The 25,968-nt window shown below is 53.7% G+C and overlaps 1 protein-coding gene across 2 annotated transcripts; it reads left to right on the top strand.

Moving 5' to 3' along the window:
* The first annotated feature begins 279 nt into the window (after nucleotides 1-279).
* TRAF2 (TNF receptor associated factor 2) lies at nucleotides 280-25,423 on the top strand. Of its 2 annotated transcripts, none has more exons than XM_074556094.1 (10): nucleotides 280-2,051; nucleotides 4,163-4,383; nucleotides 4,963-5,041; nucleotides 5,389-5,487; nucleotides 14,923-14,994; nucleotides 16,522-16,596; nucleotides 18,520-18,879; nucleotides 19,807-19,984; nucleotides 21,491-21,639; nucleotides 22,315-25,423. In XM_074556094.1, the coding sequence occupies exons 1-10, from the start codon at nucleotides 2,034-2,036 to the stop codon at nucleotides 22,531-22,533; spliced, it is 1,470 nt and encodes a 489-aa protein (XP_074412195.1). In that variant the 5' UTR covers nucleotides 280-2,033; the 3' UTR covers nucleotides 22,534-25,423. The 2 variants fall into 2 exon arrangements, with proteins under 2 accessions (XP_074412195.1, XP_074412196.1); XM_074556095.1 differs by lacking the exon at nucleotides 280-2,051 and adding an exon at nucleotides 2,900-2,966.
* The last annotated feature ends 545 nt before the right edge of the window (nucleotides 25,424-25,968 follow it).

The following is a 25,968-nucleotide window of genomic DNA, read 5'->3' as shown; positions in this document are numbered from 1 at the left end:
GCGGGCGGGGCCTACGTTCCTGCATGGACTGTTGGCTTAACTGCACCCAGGCGTGACGCAGCTCCGTTTGATAGGTGCAGTTGCCTGCCAATCAGCCTCCTCGCTACGTGATGGGCAGGTGCTCACGCCAACCTGGGGGGTGACGGCACGTGCCTGTACGCACTAAGATTGGCTGCTGGCCCTGCCAGTCACCTGGCACCCGGCAGGGATTGGTTTGTTTGCGGCGCTGTCAGACCCGTTGACCCGCTCGGCTGAGCCGAGCCGAGCATGCGCAGTGCGGCTCTTCGCGTGCAGTGTCGGTTTGCCCCGGCCCGTTGGCCCCGGCGCGCCTGCGAGCAGCGGCGGGGCTGGGCCGGGCTGTGCCGTGGGGGCTTTGTGCTGCGGGGAGCCCGGCAGAGCGTCCACAGGACGGACACGGGCATGGGGACGGTCCGGAGGGGCCAAGGGAGGAGTGGCTGAGGGCACTGGGTTGGTTCAGCCCAGAGAAGGCGATACTGAGGTCAATACTCGCTGGGGCTGCAGCTCCTCCCGCGGGGCAGCTCCCATCTCTGCTCTGCGACAGGGACAGGAGCCAGGGCACGGCTGGGGCTGGGCCAGGGCAGCTCAGGCTGGAGCTCAGGGCAAGGCTCTGCCCCCAGAGGGTGCTGGCACTGCCCAGGCTGCCCAGGGAATGGGCACGGCCCCGAGGCTGCCAGAGCTCCAGGAGCCTTTGGGCAGCGCTGCCAGGGGTGCCCAGGCTGGGGCTGCTGGGGGGGCTGGGCAGGGACAGGGGCTGGGCTGGATGACCCCGGTGGGTCCCTTCCAGCTCAGGGGATATTCTGTGATTCGATGAAAATCCCTAAACTGCATCAGAATCGCCCAGAAATTTACGCAGTCGCAGTAAAGGCATGAAAAGCTGCTCCTGCCCTCGTCATTTCTGAAGCGAGAGGGCACAAAGTTAACGCTCCCCAGGCGGATTTTTGTGGGGTCTTTCCATGACAAAGCGCAGGATGAGTGGACAGAGCCCGGTCACGGTGATGATCCAGGCATTGCTCGGAAATCAGGTGCTGGGACGGCCCGGGGGTTTGCATTTGTCATCTGTCACTGCAGCGCGCCTGGCCCCGGCTCCCAGGGAACAGGAGAAAGCAGCTCCGGAGGTGGGACATTAGCGGAGTGCAAGGCTTTCTCCCCGGGCCGTGTGCTGGAGCAGGGCTGTCGCAACAGCAGTACTGGGAGCAGCCCCATGGTCCCGTCCCGCGGCGGGCGTTCCGAGCAAGCCTTTGGTGCGGGTTTCCTGTCCCTTTGGGAACAGCACGTCCTGCTGCCAGGTCACGGTAATTTCAGGAAGTGCAGACAGGATTTTTCTTCGATAGATGACATCACCAAGTTTTCCATGCCGGTGTTCGCAGACCGGCTGTGCTGGGAAAAGGGCTGTTGCAGTGCAATGGGTGAAGCGGGAGCTGTGCCCGTGCCGTTCCCGGTGCCGGCACACGCAGGGATGCACCGTCCCCGGCTCCCTGACAGGGAGCACCCCCCCCTGACGGTGCCTGAGCAGCACCTGGCCTCTCGCCAAGGGCTCGGTGTCCCGGAGCCCCCCGTGGCCCTGCCGAGCCCTTCACTTCGACCCGCTCCTCTTCGGCCCCGTCTTCGCTGCCAGGCTCCCGGGAGAGTCACCGTGGCCGCTGTGTCACTGCTCTGACGGCGAGGATTTCCCCGGCCCCGGGTGAATTCCCCGCAGTGAGAACCCGCCCATCTCCGGCCCGCCGGCGCAGCGGGCGGTAAAACCCCGGAGCCCCTTGCCGGAGCCGGGCTGGGGGGGCAGGCGGGCTGGGGATCCCGGGTGACAAATCTCGCTGCTGTGACCTTTTGCCGAACAAGTTCCTCTGCGAAAAGCACCTCGCCGTGACCTCAGTGCGGACTGCGCCGCGCGTTTCCCCCTCACGGCATTTTTCCTGCCATCGCCGTCCGGCCGTCTCCGTCCTGCCGCCGCCCATCCTTCCCGACCGCTGGCCCCCACCTGTCCCCCGAGCCGCGCCACGGGACGCGAGGTGGCCATGACACTCTGTGCGCAGGTAGGCGAGGGCCCACTGGTACCCAAAATGGCCAAAAGTGACTTTAAAACAATTCTGCCTGGTGCACGCTCCGGGCCATTTCCAAGGGACCAGGGGCTGCTCACCTATGGAGTGCAGCGGGAGATGGCTGTCTCCGATGGGACCGCGGGTGGGTCAGGTTGAGCACCACTGTCCGTCTTTTTCCCCCTCCAGCAAATGCAGTGGATGCGTGAGGGGGGTCCCAGGGGATGGATGGGAAGCCCCTGGGATGGACGAGGGCACCAGGAGGTCCTAGGAGGCGGATGAGGTGGGCTCAGAGGAGGGTTGAGGGAACCCAGCGGGTAGATGAGTAGTCCTGGGGGAGTGTGAGGGTGTCCCAGGGATCTGGGCTCTTTCCCGGCAGGGTCGCCTGAAGCAGGGATATGGCAGGGGACAGTGGAAAGTCAGCGAGGAGTGGTGCTGGGGAAGTGACAGAGGACGGGGTAAGGGAGTGACTGAGGAGCTGAGGGGAGCTGACTGAGGGGTGACAGTTGGGGGTGGCAGGGGGCAAAACTGGGTATGACAGTGGGGTGGTGACAGAGATGTGAGGGTACTGGAGGGGGCAGACGTGGGTGGCGGTGGGGTGGTTGTCGGAGTCGGGATGTCGGGGATGCAGGGATGGGTGATGGTGTGTCGGGGGCATTGGGGTGCAGAGGTGGGTTTTGCTGGGTGGTCGAGGGTGTCGGTGTGGAGGTGTTGGGAGTACAAGGCTGGGTGGTGGTGTTGGGGGTGTCGGGGGCCGGCCCGCTCTCGTGGGCGGGGTCGCTCCCGGGCGGTGGGCGGGGCCACTCCCGTGGGCGGGGCCGCTCTAGGGCAGTGGGTGGGGCCCGGGCTCGCCACACGTGTCCGGGGGCGGGGCCTGGTGGGGCTTCCGGTGCGGGCGCGCAGCGAGGGCCGGTGAGTGCGGGGCCCTCAGGGAGTGGCGGGCTCGGGCCTCGCTCCTCTTGGAGCCCGGCCCGGCAGAGCCCTCCTGGCCGCGGGGAGTCTGGGCCACACGGGGGCAGCCCTGGGCTCTGCTCCGTTTCGCGGTGTCTCTGCTCGTGGGGGCTCCTCCCGGCGACAGGCTCGGGGCGTTCAGCCTGGAGAAGAGAAGGCTTCAGGGCGACCTCAGTTCAGAGCCCTTTCCAGTGCATGAAGGGGCTCCAGGAGAGCTGGAGAGGACTGGGGACAAGGACATGGAATGACAGGACAAGGGGGAGCAGCTTCCCACTGCCAGAGGGCAGGGCTGGATGGGATATTGGGAATTGTTCCTTGGCAGGGTGGGCAGGCCCTGGCACAGGGTGCCCAGAGCAGCTGTGGCTGCCCCTGGATCCCTGGCAGTGCCCAAGGCCAGGCTGGGCAGGGCTGGGAGCACCTGGGACAGTGGGAGGTGTCCCTGCCATGGCAGGGGTGGAATAAGATGAACTTTAACGTCCCTTCCCATCCAAACCAGTGGACTCCACGGGTGTGCTCCTTAGGTGTTTTAGGTGCCTGTAGCATGTAGTCACGGGGAATGAAGGTATGAGATGCATAAGCAGCTAAAACAAAAGCATTTTGTTCTTTGCCTTCTTTCCAATTTGCTCCTGCCTCTTGTCTCCTCATTTTCCATCCCTCTAGGGAACCCTTTGTGCCTGATTGGGCGCCACCACTAAATCTGGGCTCCACTGTGTGCCCAGCTTCCTCCCAGGAACATGCTGGCCTAGCTGCCTCTGGGCAGAGTTTTGGTCCCTCCTGACAGCTGACAAGCTGTGGCTGTGCTGGCCAACAGGGTTTTGGTGAACTGAGTTTATTCTATTTATTTCTTACCACCTTTAAGACAGTTTTTTACCTTATTTAAAGCAAAAAGACTTAATATCTCTAAACAGGCTGCATTTCAGTCAGCTCAGACAGGGAGTTTTGTTAGGGCTGTCCTTCACGTCTCTGTGTTCTGGATTTAGTTCTTAAATTCAAATTTCCTCCCATATTTTGGTGGTGAAGGCAGGGTTTTAGGGTGGTTTACATCAGTATGTTTACTTTTGTTGGGGGACAGTCTAATAATCTGGGATAACACAGTTTATATGACAAATCACCTCCCTGCAATTATAATCAGTTGGAGAAAATACTTTTATTTTCAGTCTCTGGAGATACAGCCAGAACTTTTCGTTCACATGGCAGCAGCAAACTCTTCTCCACCTGGTTCTCTGGATCTAAACCAGCCTGGGTTTGCAAAGGAGATCCTGGGAACTAAACTGGAGGTCAAATACCTGTGCTCCGATTGCAAGAACATCCTGAGGCGGCCGTTCCAGGCGCAGTGCGGCCATCGCTACTGCTCCTACTGCCTGAAGAGAATCATCAGGTAACTGCTGGGCCTCCAGTGCGAAGGCACAATATTTGAAAGGCATTTTCAAAACAAAAGCAGAGAGAAGTGTTGTTTGCATGGCCTTCTCTCCAAGGGAGCTGTGTTCAATCATTGAGATTCAGTATAGTCTCTTCTCTAAGGGAATGTGTAATCTTTGACTTGCCTTTGTTGATGCTTCAAAGTTCTCTTTTCCAGAATGCCCTGCACTGTTTTTGCCATTGAGGAGGCAGTCCAGGTCTATCACCTCTTTCCTTCATCACAGTCATATAGTCATCATTTCACTGTTGTGTAAAAATGGGAGAGGTTTAAGCACAAGCTGGCTTCCAGAGAAGTCTCTTTGTGTTCTATCTTACTCCTACCTTTGTCTGAGGAAAGCCTAATAGAATGTTTAATTGGCAGAAGAAAGAAATTAGAAAGAGGCATCAACAATACACACAAGCAAAGACTCAGTGTGTTGCTTTAAAAATAAGAAAACATTGTCATTTCATAAAGTTACCAGAAGTCAATTCATTGTTAACTCTTTTTTTCAAATTTTTTTTTGTCGTTGTGTTTGATTATTATTTTTCTTTCTGATAGTGCTGGACCTCAGAAGTGTGCCAGCTGTATCCAGGAAGGAATATACGAAGAAGGAATTTCTATTTTGGAAACAAGCTCGGTAAGGAAAAATACATTGAAGAAAACCTAACAGAACACTGGTGTCAGTAATACCAGTTACAGTTTTTGCTTAAAACATGAGCTCTGAGAACTCCTTTTTCATAGGAACCCTTTTCTTCAGCTGTGAGAAGGTGATTACTGTGTTGGACTCCTCGTGCTGAAATCCAGGGCACGTGTGTGTAGTGGTGCCCTACTTAAAGCTGTCACAGAGATTTGGTTGCTGTTAACACACCTCTGAGGGTTGATGGAGCAACTGGTCTGGGAGGAGTTTTCAGAAAGAATTCAAAGTCCTGATCCAAACTGCAGTGCCTCAGTGATATTTGTGGTCTGCTTGTTTTGCCATTTCAGGCTTTCCCAGACAATGCAGCACGGCGGGAGGTGGAGAGTCTGCCTGCTGTCTGCATCAACAGCGGCTGCACCTGGAAGGGAACCATCAAAGAGTACGAGGTACAGGCCAAAGCAAGGCTTGGCACATCTGCATCCTTCTTCCCTCTGCTTTTGGGGAAGGCTCAGGGTGTTGTCTGTGCTCGCTGACAGTGGGGGAAAGTTGTCAAATCCCTGGACTTCACTGTCAGCTGGAGAGGCTCCCTGAATGAGGATTTGTGTGCCCTGCTGAGGGCACAGGCTGGACTGAGATCAGTTCAGATTTGCTTGTGATCACAGGGATTTGCTTGTGAGCATGTTCCTTCTATGATGGGAACCACCTGCTCTCCTTGCAGCTCTTTTCTGCTATACAAGACTATCAAGAAATTGCTGTGCCATTAAATGGTTGTGAATTTCTCTGCATTATGTGAACCTAAAAATTTCAGACTCCATCAACTCACAGAAGATGACCTGATCCCATTTCAGCTGTCTCCAAAGCTACCAGGACAGTGGGACTGGATGTTGGGTACTGTCACCCATCACCCCAAACTGTTCTGGGACACAAGGCTGCTGGACAGGATGGTTTTTTCATCTAATTTCTCCTCGAGGAGCCCACTAACTTTTTAATACAGATTTTAGTTGTGGCTGGGGGTGCTTGGTCTGTAGTGTGTGACTGTATGTGAAGCTTTTGGCTCCTGAAGGACAATTTTGTCATCCCTCTTGGAATGGCAGAACCGCCACGCTGGAGGCCTGAGATAAGAGGAGTTCATTTTATTTCTCTCTAATACTCACTCCAGATTAAGATCATAGCCTGGTGGTTCACACTCACTCCAGATTAAGATCATAGCCTGGTGGTTCACAGAGCTTTGCCAGTGACTGAGATGTGTTTCAGAAGCAGGTTTAACCTTGGTCTGTCCAGGCTATCATTGGGATTCTCCTGACATTGCAAAGTGGAAGAAGAAGCAACAGCTGTGCATCAGGCCTGAGCATTCTGCCCAGACTGTGCCTCTGCCTGTTGGCAGAGAGATGCTTCTGCAGCTCTGCTTCCTTGTCCTGCTGTCTGAGCCTTCTGCTGCGTGCTCAAAGTTTAGTCCAAGAGATGAGGATGTCGGTGCTAAATGGTTCTGCTGCTGTGAACCCCCATTTGTACATCTGTGAGAGGCTCATGGTGTGGATGTGGGACTGAAGAAATGTCAGGTGAAAAGCTTAACACTGCCACAGTACAGAGTTTGGGGATTGCCTGTCCAGGGGCAGGGTACCCTGGTACTGAGGTTTCGGGTTCAGGCTGTGCTGGTGGTGTCTGCAGATTGTTTGCTCCATGCTTTAATTTCTGCTGGTGCCCAGAGGTCCGATATCTTCTGCAATGCTTATAGTGAGTTCATTTTCATGAGACAAAACCAGATTATCTGTCAGCAACTTCCAGTGCTGATTGTACTGTGGCTGATGAGCTGTGCTGAACTTTTTCTTCTGTTTTTAAGAAAAGTCTTAACGTGTTCTTGCAGAGCTCAGCAAAAATCTTCTGCTGCCTAAAGTTCTGCCTATGTATTCTGACAAGTGTTAGAGTGCTTGAGTCTGGCCAGAGCTCCCTCTGGGAGTTCAGAAGGGCAGCGAGCTGTCCAGGGGTCAGGCTGCAGAAGCATGTGGTGCCCCAGAACCTTGCACACTGCTGATGAAAAGCACCTATATGGGTGAGCCTGGGCCTTGTTTTCACTCTCCACTTGATCTTCCCAAACCCCAGTTTGGCGTTTGCTGGGACAAAGGATGATTGATGGAAGTGTGGCCCTGGTGTGCGTGGGCTGTGGGGCTGGGGCATCTGTGATATCTTCCCTGCCAGGGGTTTTATGAGTCTGGGGGAGTCCTGTGTGGTAGAAGGGGTGTGAGGGTTTGGAGCAGTGCTGGCTGTTTCCTCTCAGGGGCTGAGAGGCCTCTCCTGCCTGCCCTGATGGCATTCAGCCTAAGGAAGGAGGTTATTTTGTGCCCTCTCAGGAAAAGCTGGCTCTTTCCTAGGAACTGGTGGGAGGAGGCAAGGTCTGGCTTGTGTTATCTCCTCTCACATGCCTGCCAAAGAGCTGTGGCATTTAATCAGGACTGGCTGTCGCCATGCTGCCAAAGCCATGTGTGTCGCTGAAGAGGGCTGGGAAAGGAGGCCTTGGGTGGCTGTGTTAGCCCAGAGCCTTGTGATACCTTGGGCTGAGGTTAAAGCCTGCAGGGCCGCAGTGCAGAGCTGCCTGCTGCAGAGGAGCTGCACCCGTGGCTGTGCTGTGGGTAACGTCCTGCAGCAGCTCAGCACTCCCACTCTGGAAAGTACCTCAGAGCTATTTCTGAGAGGACATGGAAAGTCCCTCAGAGTGAATTCACTGTTTGCTAATTTTAAAATCGTGTGTTGTGCTGAGAGAGGCTGCTCTCCCCTTGCAAACTTCTGATTTGCTAATCTTATCTGGGCACACACAGGGGAAACATGTTCTGCAGCTGGAAAGCTTAAACCTCAAGAAAAGGAGTAAAATGGATTTCAGTTTTGCTTTCTGTTCAGACTAAAGTTTGGCTCTCAAAGGAAAATGCAAAACTGAATGAGTGCTGTTTGCTTGGACATGACTTGCACTCTGCTTCAAGCTGTGTGGAGCATATGAAATATTTAAGTCTGGATTTATGGCTGCATTTTTCAGAGTGTGTAAATATTTTGTGGCATTTGGATAAAGTAGTTTGGGGCAGGGGGCTGAAGGGTTTTTCCTTTTATTAGTGACCCTTTTTCCTGATAAGTCTGTCTGCACGTACATTTCGAAAATCAGGCTGTGGGCATGAGCCTTTAGATTCAAGAGCAAAGTCTGAGAAGGGCTGCAGAAACTAAATTCAGCCCATTAAAGCAAAAGGAAAAACCTCAGAAACAGTCCCAGTGATATCCAGGAGAGGGAGTTTGTGGTTCCTCAGCTCTGGTGTGTTCCTCCTACCCTACAGTACCTCTGGCTGTCCATGTCCCTCTCCTGTTTATCAGCATCCTGTTGACAATTTTCATACGCCTTTTATGATTGCCTTTCATCCCACCAGTTCCCTTCCTGTGTCCTCCCCCCAGGACTGGGATGGGAGGAGGGGGCTGAGGAGGTGGGCACACGGGGTCAGCTTTGGCATTCCCCTTGGTTACCCCAGACAGGGAATTTAATGCAGCCCTCTTCTGCTGGAAGCAGAATTAACTGAGACATAAGGAAATTGTCCAAGTTTAGGAAGTTTTTAAGTTTTAAAACTTAAAAAATTAAGCTTAAACATAAGGTCAATGTTTAAACTAAGTTTTGTGGGGCTCAGATCAGCTCAGCTCCTGAGGCCAGGCAACAGTCAGGTGTGGGAACAAGCTGGAAACAACGTGCTTTCCTCGAGTTTTTTGCTGTCATTTTGATTTTAGAAAGTTCTTTGTAAGTGGAACCTGGAAGGCTGCAGAAGGTGCATAGCTCCTATCCCAAGTGATGTTACTCAAAAGCCTGTGGTGTCAGAAAGGATGTCTGCAGCCCCTTCTGGGCTATGGGGCTTCCTGGCTCCAGAAGAACAGGATAACCAGGCATTCCTTTCTGCCCACTGTTCATACTCAGGAGATGCTGTGGAGCCCCTGCCATGCCTTACCCAGGGAAAGCTCTCTCTTCAGAAGGGCTCCCGGGGCCCTGAGCGTGTCGTGCCCCTCCTTCCCAGCTGTAACCCGGCAGTGCCCCAACAGGTTTTGGTGGTGATTTTCAACTGAGGCTGAAACTCCATCCTCAGGGTTTTGCACATTGCTTAGAGGAGAGCTGTTGGTCTTTGAAGCTTGTTCACCTGTCTCCTGCTCCACAAAGTTGTTCCTCTGGGTGTTGTATCATTGTCATCTGTGTGGGGTACAACGCTTGAGGTGCTGTGGCAGGAGCACTTGGTGCTGCTGTGGCAGGGTGACCAGCCTTCTCTTTAAAACCCAGTGCAGCATTTATTGGCTTCTTCTGAAGGTTTTGGCTCCAAATTCTGGGCTGATGGTGAAGTGCAGTTTGCAGCTAGCTCCAGCAGGACCAGACAATTTTCTGGTGAGAGAATCCCTGACTTGCACATGGATGTGACCAAAAGGACCTTCTGCTTTTGGAAAAGGGATCAGACACACCTATACTTTCCAGAGCCAGAGCTGAGGCCCACAAGCACACCCCAGCCACAGCCCCACAGTAGCTGGTGTAGCTGGCTGCCCAGTCACCAGCAATTTCCTGTCCAAACCATGGTGGGAGGCAGAGCCATGGCGAGTGCCGGAGAGCAGGCGTGGGAGGGAATTGGAAAGCCCCGGCTGCAGAGGGTCTGCTCTTCACTTCTGAAACCAGCTCAGCCTTCTTGTGGTGACCCAAAACTTAATGGTTTTGACATCTGCTCCTTGGAGAATGAAAAGCTGTAAGTCACGAGGTTTGAAGTGGAGGGGAGTACTGAGTGTGGTTCATATGGCTCTGTGCTGTGAGGAAACCCCTCACCAGGAATGCAGGTGGAGGAATTGTGGAGGGATTTGGAAAAAGCATCCTGGAGTGTACCACCACTTCATGCTTGTTCATAGTTGAAAGCAACCAGGAGTGGCAGAACCTATTTTTAAAAATGACAGAAAACCTACTACTCCTTCAAATGCATTTTGTACTTTCCTCTGTTCTAAGAAATCACTCTTGCCTTCACACTTGTCTTCAGTACCTGACACACTGCCTTGGTGTCCCTCTGCCAGCAATCCCTAAATCAAACCTCTGTCTGATCAGCCCTAACAGTTGATGAACAAAATTTCAACACTGAAAACAAGTAGGTCTGCCCTGGGTCTGAACAGAGGCTTGAGCCAGGCCCACAGGAAACCCCACAAGGCTTCTTCTCCTTTTGTCCTCACTCAGGTGGGCACCAGAGCACTGAGAGCAGTGAGGGTGTGCTGGGTTCCCAAGCCCTCACTGCCTGCCCAGCTGGAGCCAACAGCACCTAGTGATGCAAACTTCATCTTTGGTTTTGACAGTTTCTTTGAAATGCTGCCAAGTGAACTTGCTTGTATCTGTCAACAGCATGTCCCAGTAAGGGAGGAGTTTGTGGCTGGCACCAGCCTGTGTGATGGTCTCAGAAAGCTCCCATTCCCATTTGTCACTGGGAATTACAGACTGGGTTCCTGCTTTCCAGCCTTGTGCTGCTGGGCTCCATGCAGAGGCACAAGGGCTGGGTGTGTGGTCACCCTGTGCCTGGTAGCCTGACTCACCTGTATGGGGAAAGGTTCAAGCAAGCCTGGCATAGAACCAGCTTAGGACTTCTATGGCAGGAGGAGCTGCAGCACAGAAGGGCATGGGCACTTCAGAGGAGCAGGGCGTCCCAAAGCACCTGCCTTGTGTGGCACATTTCCATCTTGCAGGCTCTGGAGCCCCTGGGAAAGTGACAGAGGTGCACGAAGCAACCGATGCTTCTTAGCACAAGGGATTCAGGTTCCCTACACACTCTCTTTTTTATACTGGAGACTAATTTTCAGTGTTTTCTCTGCAATTTCATGGGCCCACCCTTTTCCTTGTTACTGTGTCCAGGAAGCCAAGTGCTGCACATGGCAATGCTGGGGCTGGAGACCACCCAAGCCCTCATAGCCCCGTGTCATGGCAGCTGGCTTTCCTCTGCCATCCTGGTAGTTTTGTTTCCTTCTTGTTGCTCCCTTCCAGCTGCCAAGCCCTTGCAGTAACCTGCTTATGGTTACTGTTGCTGTGCTCAGAGGAGACTGATGGAGTGACTTTCCAAGACCTGGGGATTTTGCAGGGGAGCTGCAGCGTGCAGCTCGCTCTGAGCCTGTCCTGCTGTCCCCTGTCCCTCTGCCAGCCCTGCCCTTTGCCGTGGCCTTTCCATGGGCTCTGGCAGAGGTATCTCCCAGGAGCTGCTTCAGCAGTGGCATTTCCCAGCTGCCTGCCTTGTCCCTTGGCTGGAGGGGGAGCCCAGAGTCATGCTGATGGATTCCTAGCATGGTTACAAGACCTCAGATAAAAAACTGGACCTGTATGGATGTGGCGGGTTATGAGCAGAGCAGCCTGGCAGCAGGGGCATGTCCTGTCCACCAGAGTATGGAGATAATGATTTCCAGCAGCAGCCTCTTCCAGAGTTGAAATTGAATTTAGGGATGCCCTGAGGTGAAGTGGTGATCAGATTAAAGTGCACTTTTCCCTCTTGGCTGAGGGAGAAGTAGGGGAGCAACTCACCCTGGCATTGTATAGAACCAGAGAATTTCCCAAGCTGGAAGTGATGGACAAGAATCATGCAGTCCATTTCCTGGCCCTGCACAAGACACCAGCAGACACCCCAACAATGCCACCCTGGGCATCTCTGGCAATGCTGTCCAAACATTCCTGGAGCTCTGGCAGCCTCGGGGCCGTGCCCATTCCCTGGGGAGCCTGGGCAGTGCCAGCACCCTCTGGGGGAAGAATCTTTTCCTAATATCCATTCTAGCCTCATCCTGACACAACTCCAGCCATTCCCTTGAGTCCTGTCACTGGCACACAGAGCTGCCCCTCATGAGGAAGCTTCAGAGCACAGTGAGATCTGCTCTCATCCTCCTTAGGAATGATCACTGTGTGCTTCAGGGATCAGCTGCCCTTACCAAAACCCACTTTTCCCTCTGTATGCCTTCACTCCCCTGCACAGCTGCAATGCAAGAGTGCTGCCCTTGCTGGCTGGCATGAAACAGCCTCATCCTGCTGCCGGAGTGTCCAAAGAAAAACTTTGTCTGCCAATACTGCAAATTTAAATCATATACAGCTTTTCTGCTTTCCTGATACTGAGGTGGGAGATTCCCAGTACCCACGGGCAGCTCCATTTGCTAGTAGGCCTGCAGGCAGAGAGGAGAGCTCAGCACCTTTGAGCAGCCTGGAGAAGAGAAGGCTCTGGGGAAACCTCCCTGCAGCCTGTAAGTGCTTAAAGGGGGCCTGAAAAAGATGTAGAGAGACTTTTTACATGGACAGATAGTGACAGGAAAAGGAGGAGCAGTTTTAAACTAAAAGAGGAGAGATTTAGATTAGATGTTAAGAGGAAATTCTTCCCTGTGAGGGTGGGGAGGCCCTGGCACAGGTTGCCCAGAGCAGCTGTGGCTGTCCCATCCCATGGAAGTGTCCAAGGCCAGGTTGGATGGGACTTGGAATGACCTGGGACAGTGCAAGGTGTCCCTGCCCACAGTAGTGGGGTGGAATGAAATGGGCTGTAAGGTCCCTTCCAACCCAAACCATTCCATTATTCTGTGATTCTGATTTGCCTCACACACAGTCCCTGACTGTGATCCTCTCCATTGCCCTGATCCTCCCACGGGCAGCGGTGTTGGATTTTCTAACCTTTCTGGTGAGCTCCCAGAGAATGACATGTCTGATGGTGGTGGGTGATGGGCAGGCAGCTGTGGGGTTGTGTCACTGTTTATTATTAGGGAAGGAAATTGATCAATCAGCGGCTTTGGTTGTAATTCAGTGGGAAGAACCGGGTGTTGCTGAAGGCTGTTAACTCTGCCCCATTTGATTTTCCTGCTCCTGGTGTTGGATGCTGCAGGCTGGTGTGTGCCTTGCTGGGTGAGCCATTGTCTTCCAACTCCACTTTAATTCTTCCATGGCTGTCCCCTCTCTCTGATCCCTGTCCAGCTTGATTTCCATTCTGGTTTCCCTCTGGGAGAGTGCCTGCTCTTGCCTAGTCCCACGCACAGCCATGATGACTTTCTAGAGCTCCCAAAAACTTTCCAAGCAAGTGCCTGGATGTGAGTGTGAGTGGTGCTTATCCCTGTAGCAGAAGCTACAGCTATGGGTTTGGGAAAGATATAAACAGGAGGATTGCCCCATTGCAGGGGGAGTGGAGTGTGGCAGATCAGGCTCAAGTGCCAGCCCCTGCTCTTGGCTCCATGGTCGGCTGGATTTCTTCCAGGAGTGATACCATCTATCTCTGTTCTGACACCCACCTGGGACAGGAGGAACAGGGCTTTCCAGAAGAACCTGAAACTGTTTATACAGAAATGTTTGGATCTGCGCTGGCTGAAGCCTCTGGTGTCTTAAACTATTTACATACACAGCAGTTGCTCTTTGAGCTCCTTCCCATGCTGCAGGCAGGGCTGCCCATTCTTGGCTGTTACGTCATGGTGCAGAGGGGAATCAGGATGGAGGATAAATGCTGGGAGGTGGGGAGTGTGGTAGTTTCACACCCACATGTTGGCATGGGAGACCATAAGTTTAAAATAATCCCTTTTAAAATAGTTGCCTCTGCAGTGAAATTTCCTTCTTTCAGCCAGACCATCTGTTCTGCCAGTGCTTTGTGGTTCATGGGGTAGATGTTACTGGGTGTTTCTACATGAGAACATGAGAGCAGTAGGTGGGTAAAAAAAAGGGCTCACTCCCTCTGAGTGAGTGGGATAAAGGCAGGCACTTGGCCTCCTCCTCCTCCTCTGCAGGCAGCAGTGCTCTCCAAACCCCGCTGGCTGGCCAGTCATCTCTCCAGGGACACACAGTGAAACTCTCAGCTTAAGTTACTCACTTAAAGCATAAAAAGGAGAGAGTGACCAAGAAGCCGGGGTGGAGTTACTGCTGGTTTCACTTTTCACTTCCTGATGTGTGACATGGTGAGGTTTGTGCGTGTTCCCCTAGAAGGTAACAGAGATTCATTGTGACCAAGTTTTCCAACATCTGGGTTCAGATAGCTGCATTAGAAATGCTCCTGGTTGGATTTTTTTTCTGTCCCTACCATGGCAGGAGACTTCAGTGCTCTTATATTTTAATTTGAGTTTTGATCTGCATATTCATGGTGTTTCCAGTGCCTTGTTTCAACTGGTGGATGTAGAACAAGAAGGTTTAAGCAGCGTGGAAATGGTACAGAAGCAGTGGCATGTTCCAGCATTCCATTTAGCCAGCACTGTTGCCAAAGACTCTACTGAGGACAGAGGATCACATTGCCCTGATTGTTTGTTCAACCTCTCTGGCCATCATCCAACCCTGCGTCTGGCTGCAGAGGCAATTGCTTGTGTGCAGGGACTGGTAAATGAAACAGTTTAAAAACAGTGTGCAGCTGTTTTCTTTCTACTTGAAAAATGGTATTCTAGTTCAAATGTGAAGATACAATCAGACAGCTCAGCTCGGCATGTGATGAGCTGTCATGGGGCCTATGCCTCAGCTGACTGATAAACATTACAGTGGAAAAAAGACCCAAATTATCCTGCTGAGGTAATGGCTCACTCCACTCAACCTGCATCAATGTGTCTCCTCCTGGCAGAGCCATTAATGGAGTTTCCCATTGATTATCTTGGCCATCAAAGGAATAATTTGAATTTTTTAAAAATCATTGTAGCATCTTTTAAATAGAGGTTGGGTGCTACATAGGCACCCAAAATTGGGGTAGCCTGGAGGTCACACAATGAGTCAGCAGCTCAGAGGGATCAGCGTGACTAAGGTCTGAGTGTAGGTTGGTAAATCCAGTGTTCATCTGTAATAAGGCATAAATCCAGCCCCTTGGGATTGTGCCCATCACAGAACCTCCATGAACCTTTTATCTGAGGACAAATATCTCCTGTGTGTTCCTTCACAGGCTCATGATGAAGTCTGCCCTGAATTCCCGCTGACTTGTGAAGGCTGTGGGAAGAAGATTCCCAGGGAGAAGGTATCCATCTGACTCTGTGCCGTGGGGTATTTGGTGTCCTGATGGGCTGAGTTTGGCATTCTGGCAGCAGGGAGGAGCAGAGTCCATTAGGAAATGAAGTGGGGAAAACAACTGAGTGGCAGCTGTTAATGTGGATGTGAGTTTTCCATAGGATAGGTGTGAGGTAATGTGGCTCAGGGGCACTCGCAGGTCACAGTTGGTGCTGCCACTGCCACCTCCCCTGGGATCATGTATGGGGACAGAGCCTCTGTGGGAAAATTCACTTATGGGTTTTTCTTCTGCATAGAGCAACTGCATCAACTACTGCTGCAATTTTGGAAACAGAGCCCATGCCCAGCTATATTAATTGATATCAGAGTAATCATCGAATGGAATCCATGTCTATAGAATTTCCAGGCTGCTGGCTCCTGGAACAAGGCTCAAGAATCTGAAAAATTCAAGTTTTGGGAAACATTTTCAAAAAGCTCATTCATCTGAAACCATCTTGCCTTCTATAGGCAAATATTTTTAGTAGTAGTGTTGGAAAAAGCCCTTTACCAGGGCCGGGGAACAGAGGCAGCAAAAAGAGGAGCAAAAGAGTTCTTCCAAATGGGCAGCGTAAGGAGGAGCTAGGGGTGGGGATACAGCCCACCTTATCTGCAGGCTGGGGTTTGGGGTACAGCCCAGCTTCTCTGCAGATGGGAGCTGAAGCCCTGCAGGAAGCCACCTCATGGGGTCCCCATGGGTGATCTACTCTGTGTTTAAATATTAACTCCCATGTTTATTTCTCCAGACTGTTATTTGCTGCCATGTTAACTCCGAGTAACCTGACTCATTACACAAGCCACATGGATCTAGAAGTCTTTAAAAACCTGGTTTAAAATCAGTTTTAATTGACATCTGTTGTAGCAGATGTAGGAGTTAAGTGGGGAGGGAATATGGTGGTGTTCAGAACAGAGCTCTGGTACTGATGGTGAGAAGTGCACTAAACCCAAGCTGAAGCTGTGACAGAGCTTGTTGGATTAATCATGTGCTGTGTGGGAACCTGAACGAGTCATCTCAGTGCTGAGGGGTTAGTGGCACCTCTCAGCAGAAATGTAATGCTGGGATGGAGGTAAAAATACCAACCTGTAGCACGTCCTTACCAGAGTTGTGTGAAGTGCCCAAAATGAATGTGCCCTTGTTTCATGGGCTTATTGCCTGTGCCTCCCATTCCTCAGCCCTCAGGGAAGCTCATTATTCTGCATCCACAACTTGATCCTGTACCCATTGCTTTTTCACTCTTGCATGTGCAGGTGAGCAGTGAGACCTCCCAGCCATCAAGAGAAGGAGAAATTTGGCTTCCTTCAGGTGTCAGGGCTGTATTTGCATTCTTGAAAGTCACACCTGATGGCGGGCAGAGCCCAGGTTTAGTGGGCACTGTGACAGTGATTAGCCATAGCTTGGGCATTCTTCAGCTTGGCTGTAGTTTCCCAAATGTCAGTGGGGTGACAAGGGAGCACTACGGACACATGAGATCTAACACTGCTCTCTTTCCTCCCTGTCTAGTTTCGGGACCATGTGAAGACGTGTGGCAGATCCAAAGTACCGTGCCGGTTCGAGGCTGTGGGCTGTGCTGAGATGGTAAGGGCTCCTCTCTTGGGTTTCCCTGGGGCTTTTCAGTCCCAGCATTAGAGTTCCTGCAAACCGCTGTTGCCCAAACTGTCACATGTGTTAAATCTGTTTTCCTTCAGATATTTGATTAAACCCCTTGCACATGGAGCTTCACATCATCTGCTGTGCAGAATCTGCGCATCCCAGGAATTAAATTCCTGTGGGATGAAATCTCCTTCTACTTTAAGAGCACCCTAAGTGCTTTGGGACTGTGGTGGTTATGCCACTTTCAGGGGGAATGGCTTCACACTGCCAGAGGTCAGGTTTAGATGAGATTTTTAGAAAGAAATTGTTCTTTGTGAGGGTGGGAAGGCCCTGGCACAGGGTGCCCAGAGGAGCTGTGGCTGTCCTGGGATCCCTTGGACAGGATGAGCTTTAAGGTCTCTTCACATCCAAGCAAGTGTGTAATAACTTGTGATTACAGTGATTCTGTAAGCAGAGTACTGGGGCCAGGCCATTTCTGTATGTCACTTAGTTTTTGCAGGTCCTACTGGTTCAAATAAATCCCTCCTCCAGGAGGTTATGTGAGGCTTTGTCCTTTGTTGCTGTTAGGTACATCTGACAGAGCTTTTCTGGGAGGGGTTGGAGGAAGGCAGAGCAGACTAATACAGCTGGGGGAAGCGTTTAGCAACCCTCATTGTATGTGATTTGAAACATTTCTAAAACTAAACAAAAACCCAAACCACCCCCACCAAAACAAATTTTTCCATTATTTCTTTGTTTTTTCCCCCCGATAAATTGTAAATTTAAAGCTGATGTTGTAGTGTGTTTTTATACTTTGTAATACTTTGAAGTAGTTTTGGTTTTGTATCCTTGTATTTTTCCCAAATGGTTTATCCCAGACTGTACCCCCTCCCTTTACCTGTGTAATCCCTCTCCCTGGATGAGATCACCCCCAAACCCCCATCCTGGCTCTCTGTCAATCACTCAGCATCCCATCCCCTCCATCTAGAAGCTTCAGCCCAGGATGCTGAGCGATCAGCCAGAGGCCAGGGGTCAGCCCCCCAAGCCTTGCCCCATATGCTGTCCTAAATGTCCATCTCCCAGTACCCATCCCTCAGGGTCACTTATTGGTCAGTAAATGTTCTCTACTTTGGGTTTCCACCTCCTTTTAAATGTAACCTTGGCACCTCTCCCGGGGCTCTCAGCAGGAGCCCCCTGAGATGCAGGAGCTCCTTGGAGACTCCTAGAATAAAACCTTGGATTAACCCCTGCTAAGAGCCGGCCCTTTATCTCCTACCGATGTCTCTCCTGCTGCAAAGGCACCAGCCCAGGTGCCCTCAGCACCCTCGGGGCACAGACAGTGTCTCCCCTCAGCACCCTCAGGGCACAGACAGTGTCTCCCCTCAGGGCACAGGCAGTGTCTCCCCTCAGCACCCTCGGGGCACAGGCAGTGTCTCCCCTCAGCACCCTCGGGGCACAGACAGTGTCTCCCCTCAGCACCCTCGGGGCACAGACAGTGTCTCCCCTCAGCACCCTCGGGGCACAGGCAGTGTCTCCCCTCAGCACCCTCAGGGCACAGGCAGTGTCTCCCCTCAGCACCCTCGGGGCACAGGCAGTGTCTCCCCTCAGCACCCTCAGGGCACAGACAGTGTCTCCCCTCAGGGCACAGGCAGTGTCTCCCCTCAGCACCCTCAGGGCACAGGCAGTGTCTCCCCTCAGCACCCTCGGGGCACAGGCAGTGTCTCCCCTCAGCACCCTCAGGGCACAGGCAATGTCTCCCTGCTGTCGGCCGTGCCGGGGCTGCCCCGGTGTCTGGGGCTCGGGACTGGCCGGGGATCCTGAGAGGCTCCCAGAGGGACAGAGACAACCTGGATAGGAGGAATTTGTTCTGTGGTTGGTGACAGTGTAGATTGCACATGCTGAATGGGGGATGTATTTCTCTTCATGTAGGTGGAAAATGAAATGCTCCCAGAACACGAAAGGAAGTGTTTGGCAGAGCATCTCTACATGCTTCTGAGCTCTGTGCTCAGCCTCAAGACTGGTGCTGGGGACCTGAAGCCCCTTCCTGTCCCTTCCTCATCACAAAACAGTTCCCCACTTCTGGGAGCAAACTCACTGTGCTCGGAGTCGGAGCTCTCCCGGTCCCTAGAGCTCTTGGGAAGGTGTGAGGCCCTTGAGAGGAAAACAGCTACCTTTGAGAACATTGTCTGTGTGCTTAACCGGGAGGTGGAGAGAGTGTCCCTGACAGCTGAGGCCTACAGTCGCCAGCACCGGCTGGACCAGGAGAAAATCGAAACGCTGAGCAACAAGGTGTGTACTGCTCACCTGGGTTCCCACACTCCCAGCAGACGTTGTTTCCTGTTTCCTTTCTGTGTCATGAGCTAGCAAAGCTTCACCACTTGGTCCTGAAACTCCACAAATCTGAAGGCAGAACTAAAATACCCTGTGTGCCTGTGCCCAACCCTCAGCAGCTCCCTGTAAAAGCTGGGAATTTAACTGACCTGTCTAAAGCATCAGACCTCTGTTAATTATCAAACTGAGTGAGATACTGAGGGGTTCTTCCTCAGCACAGTTTTCTGACAAGAGCCAGAGCACCCAGAATTTCACTGCATCTCCTTGTGCTGCATCTCACTGAATCTGTGGGGCTGCTCACCTTCCAGACTTTTCCAAATGAGTGCTGCCTTTGCCAGAGGAGTGCCATCAGTGCTGCTGCCTGCAGCGACAGGCTGGAGGTGTGAAGGAGCTGCCTCCACCAGTCTGCTCCAGCACAGTCTCTTGTGGAGGGCTCCTGGTGTTCCTGGCACCTGGAGCTGTGCAGTTTGCAGCGCACCTGTGCTCTCTGGGCAACTGATCTGCTGTGATCCTGTGTGAGCTGGCAGGGACAAACCCTCCAGAGGGTGTAGGTTCTTTTCTTTCTCAATTTAGTTTGTCACAATGCTGAGTTATTGGGGATTTTTTCCCCATTCACACTTCTTGTGCTGCTCAGCCAATGGAGCAGCTCCTTGGAAGGAGTTTTACATTGTCTACAGGAAAGTTCCCAGCTCAAGCACTAAGCTGTTTTGATGGATCTTCTCCAGAGAAGGAAGCTTCAGTGAATTGGCTTATGTTGCTCAGTTTCTCCCTCCCTGCTCCCTGTCCATTTTGGAGGTCTCTCCAAAACCCAAGGGGCTGCCGGGGTCTCTCGCAGGCCCCAGGGCCTGCGTGTTTCTCACCTGCACCACGTGTCCCACTGAGCAGGTCCGGCAGCTGGAGAGGAGCATTGGGCTTAAAGACCTGGCCATGGCTGAGATGGAGGAGAAGATCCGCAACATGGAGGCTTCCACCTACGATGGGGTTTTCATCTGGAAGATAACGGAGTTTGCGCGGAAGCGTCAGGAGGCGATAACGGGCCGCTCGCCTGCCATCTTCTCTCCAGGTGCGCAAAGTCCCCAAAATCTCTTGCATTTCAGCTGTGTGTGGGTCTCATGGCAGGACCTTTGCTTGGGAAATGCTGCCAGGCTGAGAAAAGAAATATTCCATGTGGAAGGGAGTGTTTTATCTTGGAGAGTGAAGCATGCAGAGCAGTGCTGTTCCAAGAGGGAAGAGAGGGCTGAGAGGAGAGAGATGCAGGCTGTGGATGGGATGAGAAAGGAAATTGGCTGTAATTGTTTGGTTTGCATTAAATGTAAAGGCAAGGAAATACCAGCTGACAGCAGTGTTAAAGAAAAGGAAGTGGAGATACTGCTTGCAGTGTTGTGAGGACAGAGTGCCACGGGGTTTGGCAGAGGGCAAAATCTTGAGCTAAAAACAGCAAGTTGTTCAAGGAAGGTTCATTCAGGGCCTGACCCAGGACAAGCCAGGGTGAAGGCCATCAGTCTTGAGGGGGGAAGGGGAGGGCCTTACTGGCTTCTTGCTCTGCTCCTCACCTGGGCCAGAGAGAGCAGGATGCCCAGCTGCATGGTCCCTCTCCCTGGCTGCTCCCACCACTCTGGAGCCATCTTTCCTTCTGTTCCTCGATGGGTTTTACATTCAAAGAGTGATGAGAGTGCTGAGAAGGCCCAGAGGGCCCAGTGGGGATATTCTCCTTGGACTAACAAAGGGGTCATCTGTCCTGAGAGCCTTTGGGTAAAGCAGGTGGAGAGGAAGGAGCAGAAGAAATGAGCTGGGCATTTCCAAGAGGGATGCAGTGACAAAGATCCGATCTCTTGCTCCTCACCCTGTGGAAGAGCACAGTGTCTCTGCTATTCATAGTCTGCCTGTTGAGAGAAGCACCAAGTCCTGCAGTAAAATATTGGCTGTGACCCCTGATCTCTGCCTGTGCTCACTGAGCCTTGCCCAGCCTGTCCCAGATGTGCTCTGTGCCGCTGTGGGAGGGTGACTTGTGGCAGGTCCCCTTCCAAGCTGTGACCCCACACAGGTCTAGTGTCACAATACAGGCATTCCCAGGACTGCTGGGGAAGGAAAGTGCCTGAAATCCCATCCTGGCCATGCCCAAGCCATGCTGTGGGAATCCAAATGAGAATTAAAGTTCACTTGCTTGAGCCCCTGCCCAGATCAGAGGCATCAGCTCACAGTGGGCTGCTGAGAGTGCTGTGCTCCCAGCCAGGTGCTTTATGGGGGATTTGTTCCTGCTCACCAGTGTTGCTGCCATGAACCACAGCTCCTTCAGCCCTGAGGTGCAGGAGGATTGGCCCAACTCTGGGGCAGAATCCCCCTGGCAGTGAGGGAATAGCCAGGGGACTGGTGGCTGCTCTGTGCGCAGCATCTGCTCAGGCCAGGGGCTGCACTTCTGGCCTTGGGCTTTCCAGACCACCTCTGGTGCAGCCCAGACCTGGCTTCTCCCAGATTCCAAACTTCAGAGCCCTCAGATTTCAGAGATCTGCTGTTGCTAGGCTGTGCTGCATTGGGCCCTCACTGTGCCTGTTCCACTCTTCTCTAACAGCTTTCTACACCAGCAAGTATGGCTACAAGATGTGTCTGCGCGTGTACCTGAATGGGGACGGCACCGGCCGTGGCACCCACCTGTCCCTGTTTTTTGTGGTGATGAAGGGACCTAACGATGCGCTGCTGCGGTGGCCCTTTAACCAGAAGGTGGGTCTGGAGCAGAGCCCACTGTGCCCGTCCATGGCCTCTCTGGTTCAGCACCTACTCGAGTTTCTCAGCACTGTCACTCCGGGCCGCTTGGCAAGGCAGTATTGACTGCCCTGGGGGTTCCCCAGGTGTGCTGAGAGCACTGGCTGTGCTGTGAGGCAAGGGGGTGACGTGGGCTGTTGGGAATTGCACAGAGCCTCTGCTGCAAGGGTTGGGAGCAAGGGAAGGTTGTGGTGGCCTCAGAGCTTGGGGACAGTGGGTGCTCATTCCCTGTCAGGAGCTCAGATCCCAGCTCTTGGGCACTGCTGGTTTGTGGAACACATGGAGGCGGAGTGAGCGGGCACAAGCAGATGCAGAGAGGACAACAGCCCTGGCTCAGGGAAATACCTGAGTGCAGTGTCAGTTCTGAGAGCAGAGTGTAGGATTTCAGTCAGTCTGACAGACTTGTGCTGCCACAGGGAAGTTTCCAGCGATAGGCAGGATGTGGGGATGGGGAGGGTTTCTACAGGACATTCCTGAGGTGATGTTCTCTGCTGGTCCCACTCAGAGGCATTTCTCTGATTTGCAGGTGCACAGGGTGGCTGTGGCTGCTGGTACCTGCATGCAGGTCACTGGGCTGGGCTTCCATGTGTCTTTTATTCAGCCACTCCCCTGTGCTTTCACCCTTCCTCACAGGTCACCCTGATGCTTCTGGACCAGAATAACCGGGAGCACATCATCGATGCCTTCCGCCCCGACGTGACGTCCTCGTCCTTCCAGCGCCCCGTCACGGAGATGAACATCGCCAGCGGCTGCCCCCTCTTCTGCCCCGTGTCCGTCATGGAAGCCAAGAACTCCTACGTGCGTGATGATGCCATCTTTATTAAAGCCATCGTTGATCTCACGGGCCTCTAACCCTGCTGACTTGGAGCAGTGAGCATGGAGCCAGCACTGCCCAGGGCATCTCCTGCTTGTGCTGCACTTCAGGCGGGTCTGAGAGCAAGAGGGGGCACAGAGGGGGAAAAAGCCCTTCCTGGAAAGGGACCTTTGCTCTAAGTGGAAATGAGGTGTCTGATGGGAGCTCTCTTTCCTGAAGAGAGGATTGGGTGGACACTGGCAGGCTGTGGAATATGGAAGATCCCCTGCAGGGACTTGGATGTCTGAACTGCTGCTGTCTGGACTCCAGTGGAAACCAGTGCAGCTCTTGCTCTACCAGTTTAGCCGACATCCACAGCTCTCTAGTAAAACAGCGGTTTGCCCTGCCCGAGCTCCACCTCCTGTGGATTTTGGCTCAGCTGTCTAGGATTTCCCTCTGAGATCTCCATGTTCCTGGAAGTTGTGGGGTGCCATGGCTGTGCACTGCTGGTTGCTCCACACCCCGGGAGACAAGGAGGGTGTGTGACAGCTGCAGTACCAGCTGGGCAAGAGAGACACAGACTGGTTTGATGCCGTTGGTGTGTTAGGAGGGTGCTGAGCCCAACTGCAGGGCAGGGGAGCCCTTAGTCCAGCCCTTGCTGGGTGTGTGCTGGAGTGTGGAATGGGGCAGGAGGTGCTGTTGCCCAGGAGGGACCAGTGTGGAATGGGGGCAGCACCAGGGATGCCTGTGGTGAAGAAATGAATCTGCTGTGGAGATTGTCCCTCCTGTGGCAGGAGAGGAGGGTGGCACAGAGCTCGGTGTGCACCCTGAAATCTCCAAGCCCTGCCCCTCTCTGCCCTGTGTGCTGAGCAGCACTGGGTGGGATGGGTGCTGTGCTGGGAGCTGTCTTTGCTCATAGGCAAAGACACAGAGAACTGGCTTTGTTTCCATGGTGTGACAGCACCACCAGCCTTCCTCAGGCTCCTGCTGCTGTTGAGCTCCACGTCCATCTGCAGCTGCACTGCCGTGTCTGTCTGGGCACTGCAGCCTTGGCCATGGGATGTGTACTGTGTGCCCATGCAGGGGGCACTGCTGGCCAGCCCCTGCACTCTCACAGCGCCTGCAGTCACCAGCAGCAGATCTCCCTCACTGTTCCTCCCCATCCCTGAGCTCAGGAGTCATGGGGCACCTGGTTCCAGGTGGCAGCACCTTGGAGCTCTTCCTCCACTTGGCCCCATGTTGAACCTGCAGCCACCTGGGTAGGATCTGGGGGCTGGAGAAGTGAAGCATGCTGTCCCCTTTCTGTCCCTGGGTTCCTTTCCTTTGGACAGCACAGGTTCAGCAACCATGAGAAGGTCTCAATGTAAGTGGGGAAGAACTGGCTGCCACATCCCTGCATAGTGCCCTCTACAGCTTTGTTGTGGCCATGAGTAGCTCTGGATGGGCCCTGATCCAGGGTGAACTCGAAGCTTTGTTGCCTCCTTTCCCTGGGCTTCTCACACCCCTGTCAGTGGTTGAATGTGCCACAGGAGATGTGTGGGTGACAGGAACGAGCTGTGAGCACCCTGCATTGATCAGGGGCCCTGGCTGGCTCTTGTGCTGCTCCTCAGGCAGTGAGGCTGGAATGGGTCACCCTCCTCAGTGGCTGCCAGGGATTGGCCCTCCACTGCCAGCAGCTCCTGCCAGGTGCCCAGCCCGGGTCTGATGGCTGCAGAGCCTGCCAGGCTTGTGGTCTGCTCACACCTTGGCTCTGGCACAGCCACCCTGAGGGGTCCAGAACACCATCAGGCTCTGCCCTGGCAGGGAGCCCTGCAAAGTCTGGCTGTCCCCCCATGTGCTGGCACAGCCCTGACCTATCCCTGGGGCTGTGTGGAATGTCCCTGCTGCTGTCCAGGAGCTCAGAGGCCTCCAGCCTTCCTGACCTTGGAGCAGTGAGCATGGAACCAGGAGCTCAGGGGTGCCCAGTGCCCTGCTGGCTGAGCTGCACCTCGGCCCAAGCTGAACCTCTTGCACCCAGGGCTGCTGTGCTGGCCAGGTGCTCTCCAGACAGGTGCTGGGGTGACCTGGGAGCCCCCTTTGGAATCGGTGCATGCAACCTCTCACGTGTGTGTGCAGGGTCTGGGGACAGAGCCAGCCCCTGCTGCTGGGGGAGGGGGACAGAAGCTGGTGACAGCACAGCCTGAGGTGGGAGAGGGGTGACAGGACCCCTCCCTTTGTGAAGTCCCCTCCAGCCTTTCCCAAGGGACAGATCAAGCCCTGTGTTGCTGCTCTCACCCTGTGCCTTATGAGGAAATCCAGGCTAGCAGAGCCCTGCTCCCATCTACAGCAGCTCCCCAGGGATGCTTGGAAAAGCCTGGGAAGGGACAGGAGAGTCAGCTCTGCTCACAGAATTGCTGGGAGTTGAGTGTTCTGTGGGGGGAGCTTGTTGTGTGTTGATCAGACTGTCTGCTCACGGGGTGCTGCCTCAGCGCGGCTGGGGGCTCTGCAGTGCCAGGAGGGGCTGTGGAGACACTGGCTCACTGGGGCTGGGGGGTCTGGGCTGCTTTCAGGGTGGGAACTGGTGCTCCTGCCCCAGCACGTTTGGAAGGTCTGTGGGAGAGTCAGTGCTGCAGCAAAGCTCAGGCTGAGCTCTTCAGGCCATGGGAACACGGCCTGGCAGCCCCTCTTGCTGGGAGCCCTTTCCTCCCCACCCTCCTGGTACTGCTGATGCTGCCGGGCCTTTTTTGGCTCTCAGCAGCTCTGGAGCTGGCAGCAGGAGTTGTGCCCATGTGCTGCAGACAGCTCTGCCAGCCTGGGGGCACATGCACAAACACTGGACACAAGCCACCGCTGGATTTTTGTGGTTTTTTTTTAATTTTGACTACACCATCTCAACACTGTGAACTAGGTTTTGTTTTTCTTGAGGGTGTAGTATGGTCAGAACCACTAATAAAAGCTGTTTGAACAGCATTGCTGTGTGTGAGCCAGGGGATCCTGGGCACAGCATGGAGGAGGATTGTGTCAGGGTAGGGGGTTTCTGTGCTGGGGGATTATTTCTGTGCTGGGAACTCTCCCCAGCTCCTGCGTCCCTGCAGGAGGATTCCCAGACAAGGAGGGAACAGGGGGATCTGCAATGGGACGGGAAGGGAAGGAGCTGGAGTCTGGCTGCTGGAGCTCCACTGGGCCAAAGGCCAGTGGGAACCAGTGCAGCAGGGCTGGGCCAGTGGTTCCAGTGCTTCTGCTGCTGAGGCAAATCCAGCAGTCCTGTTCCTGGGTTGTAACAGCTCTGAGCTCCTCCAGAACAGGCTGCTTTTCCCTCACCACTGTTGGGAGCCCAGTGCCTGCAGGATGCCTGTTCCTGCCCCTTCCATGCTGCAGCACCAGCCCAGGGACTAAACCCACGTGGGGGCAGCAGCCTGGTCACCTCTACTCACTGTGTATGGAAGAGACAAACACAAGGAATGACCTGGGCACCTGTCCCCTCTGGGAAGCCCCCAGATGCCCCTTCACACCAC

This window comes from Zonotrichia albicollis, chromosome 21 (assembly GCF_047830755.1).
Source record: "Zonotrichia albicollis isolate bZonAlb1 chromosome 21, bZonAlb1.hap1, whole genome shotgun sequence".
Taxonomy (NCBI): domain Eukaryota; kingdom Metazoa; phylum Chordata; class Aves; order Passeriformes; family Passerellidae; genus Zonotrichia; species Zonotrichia albicollis.
This window is presented reverse-complemented; position numbering and strand designations above follow the sequence as displayed.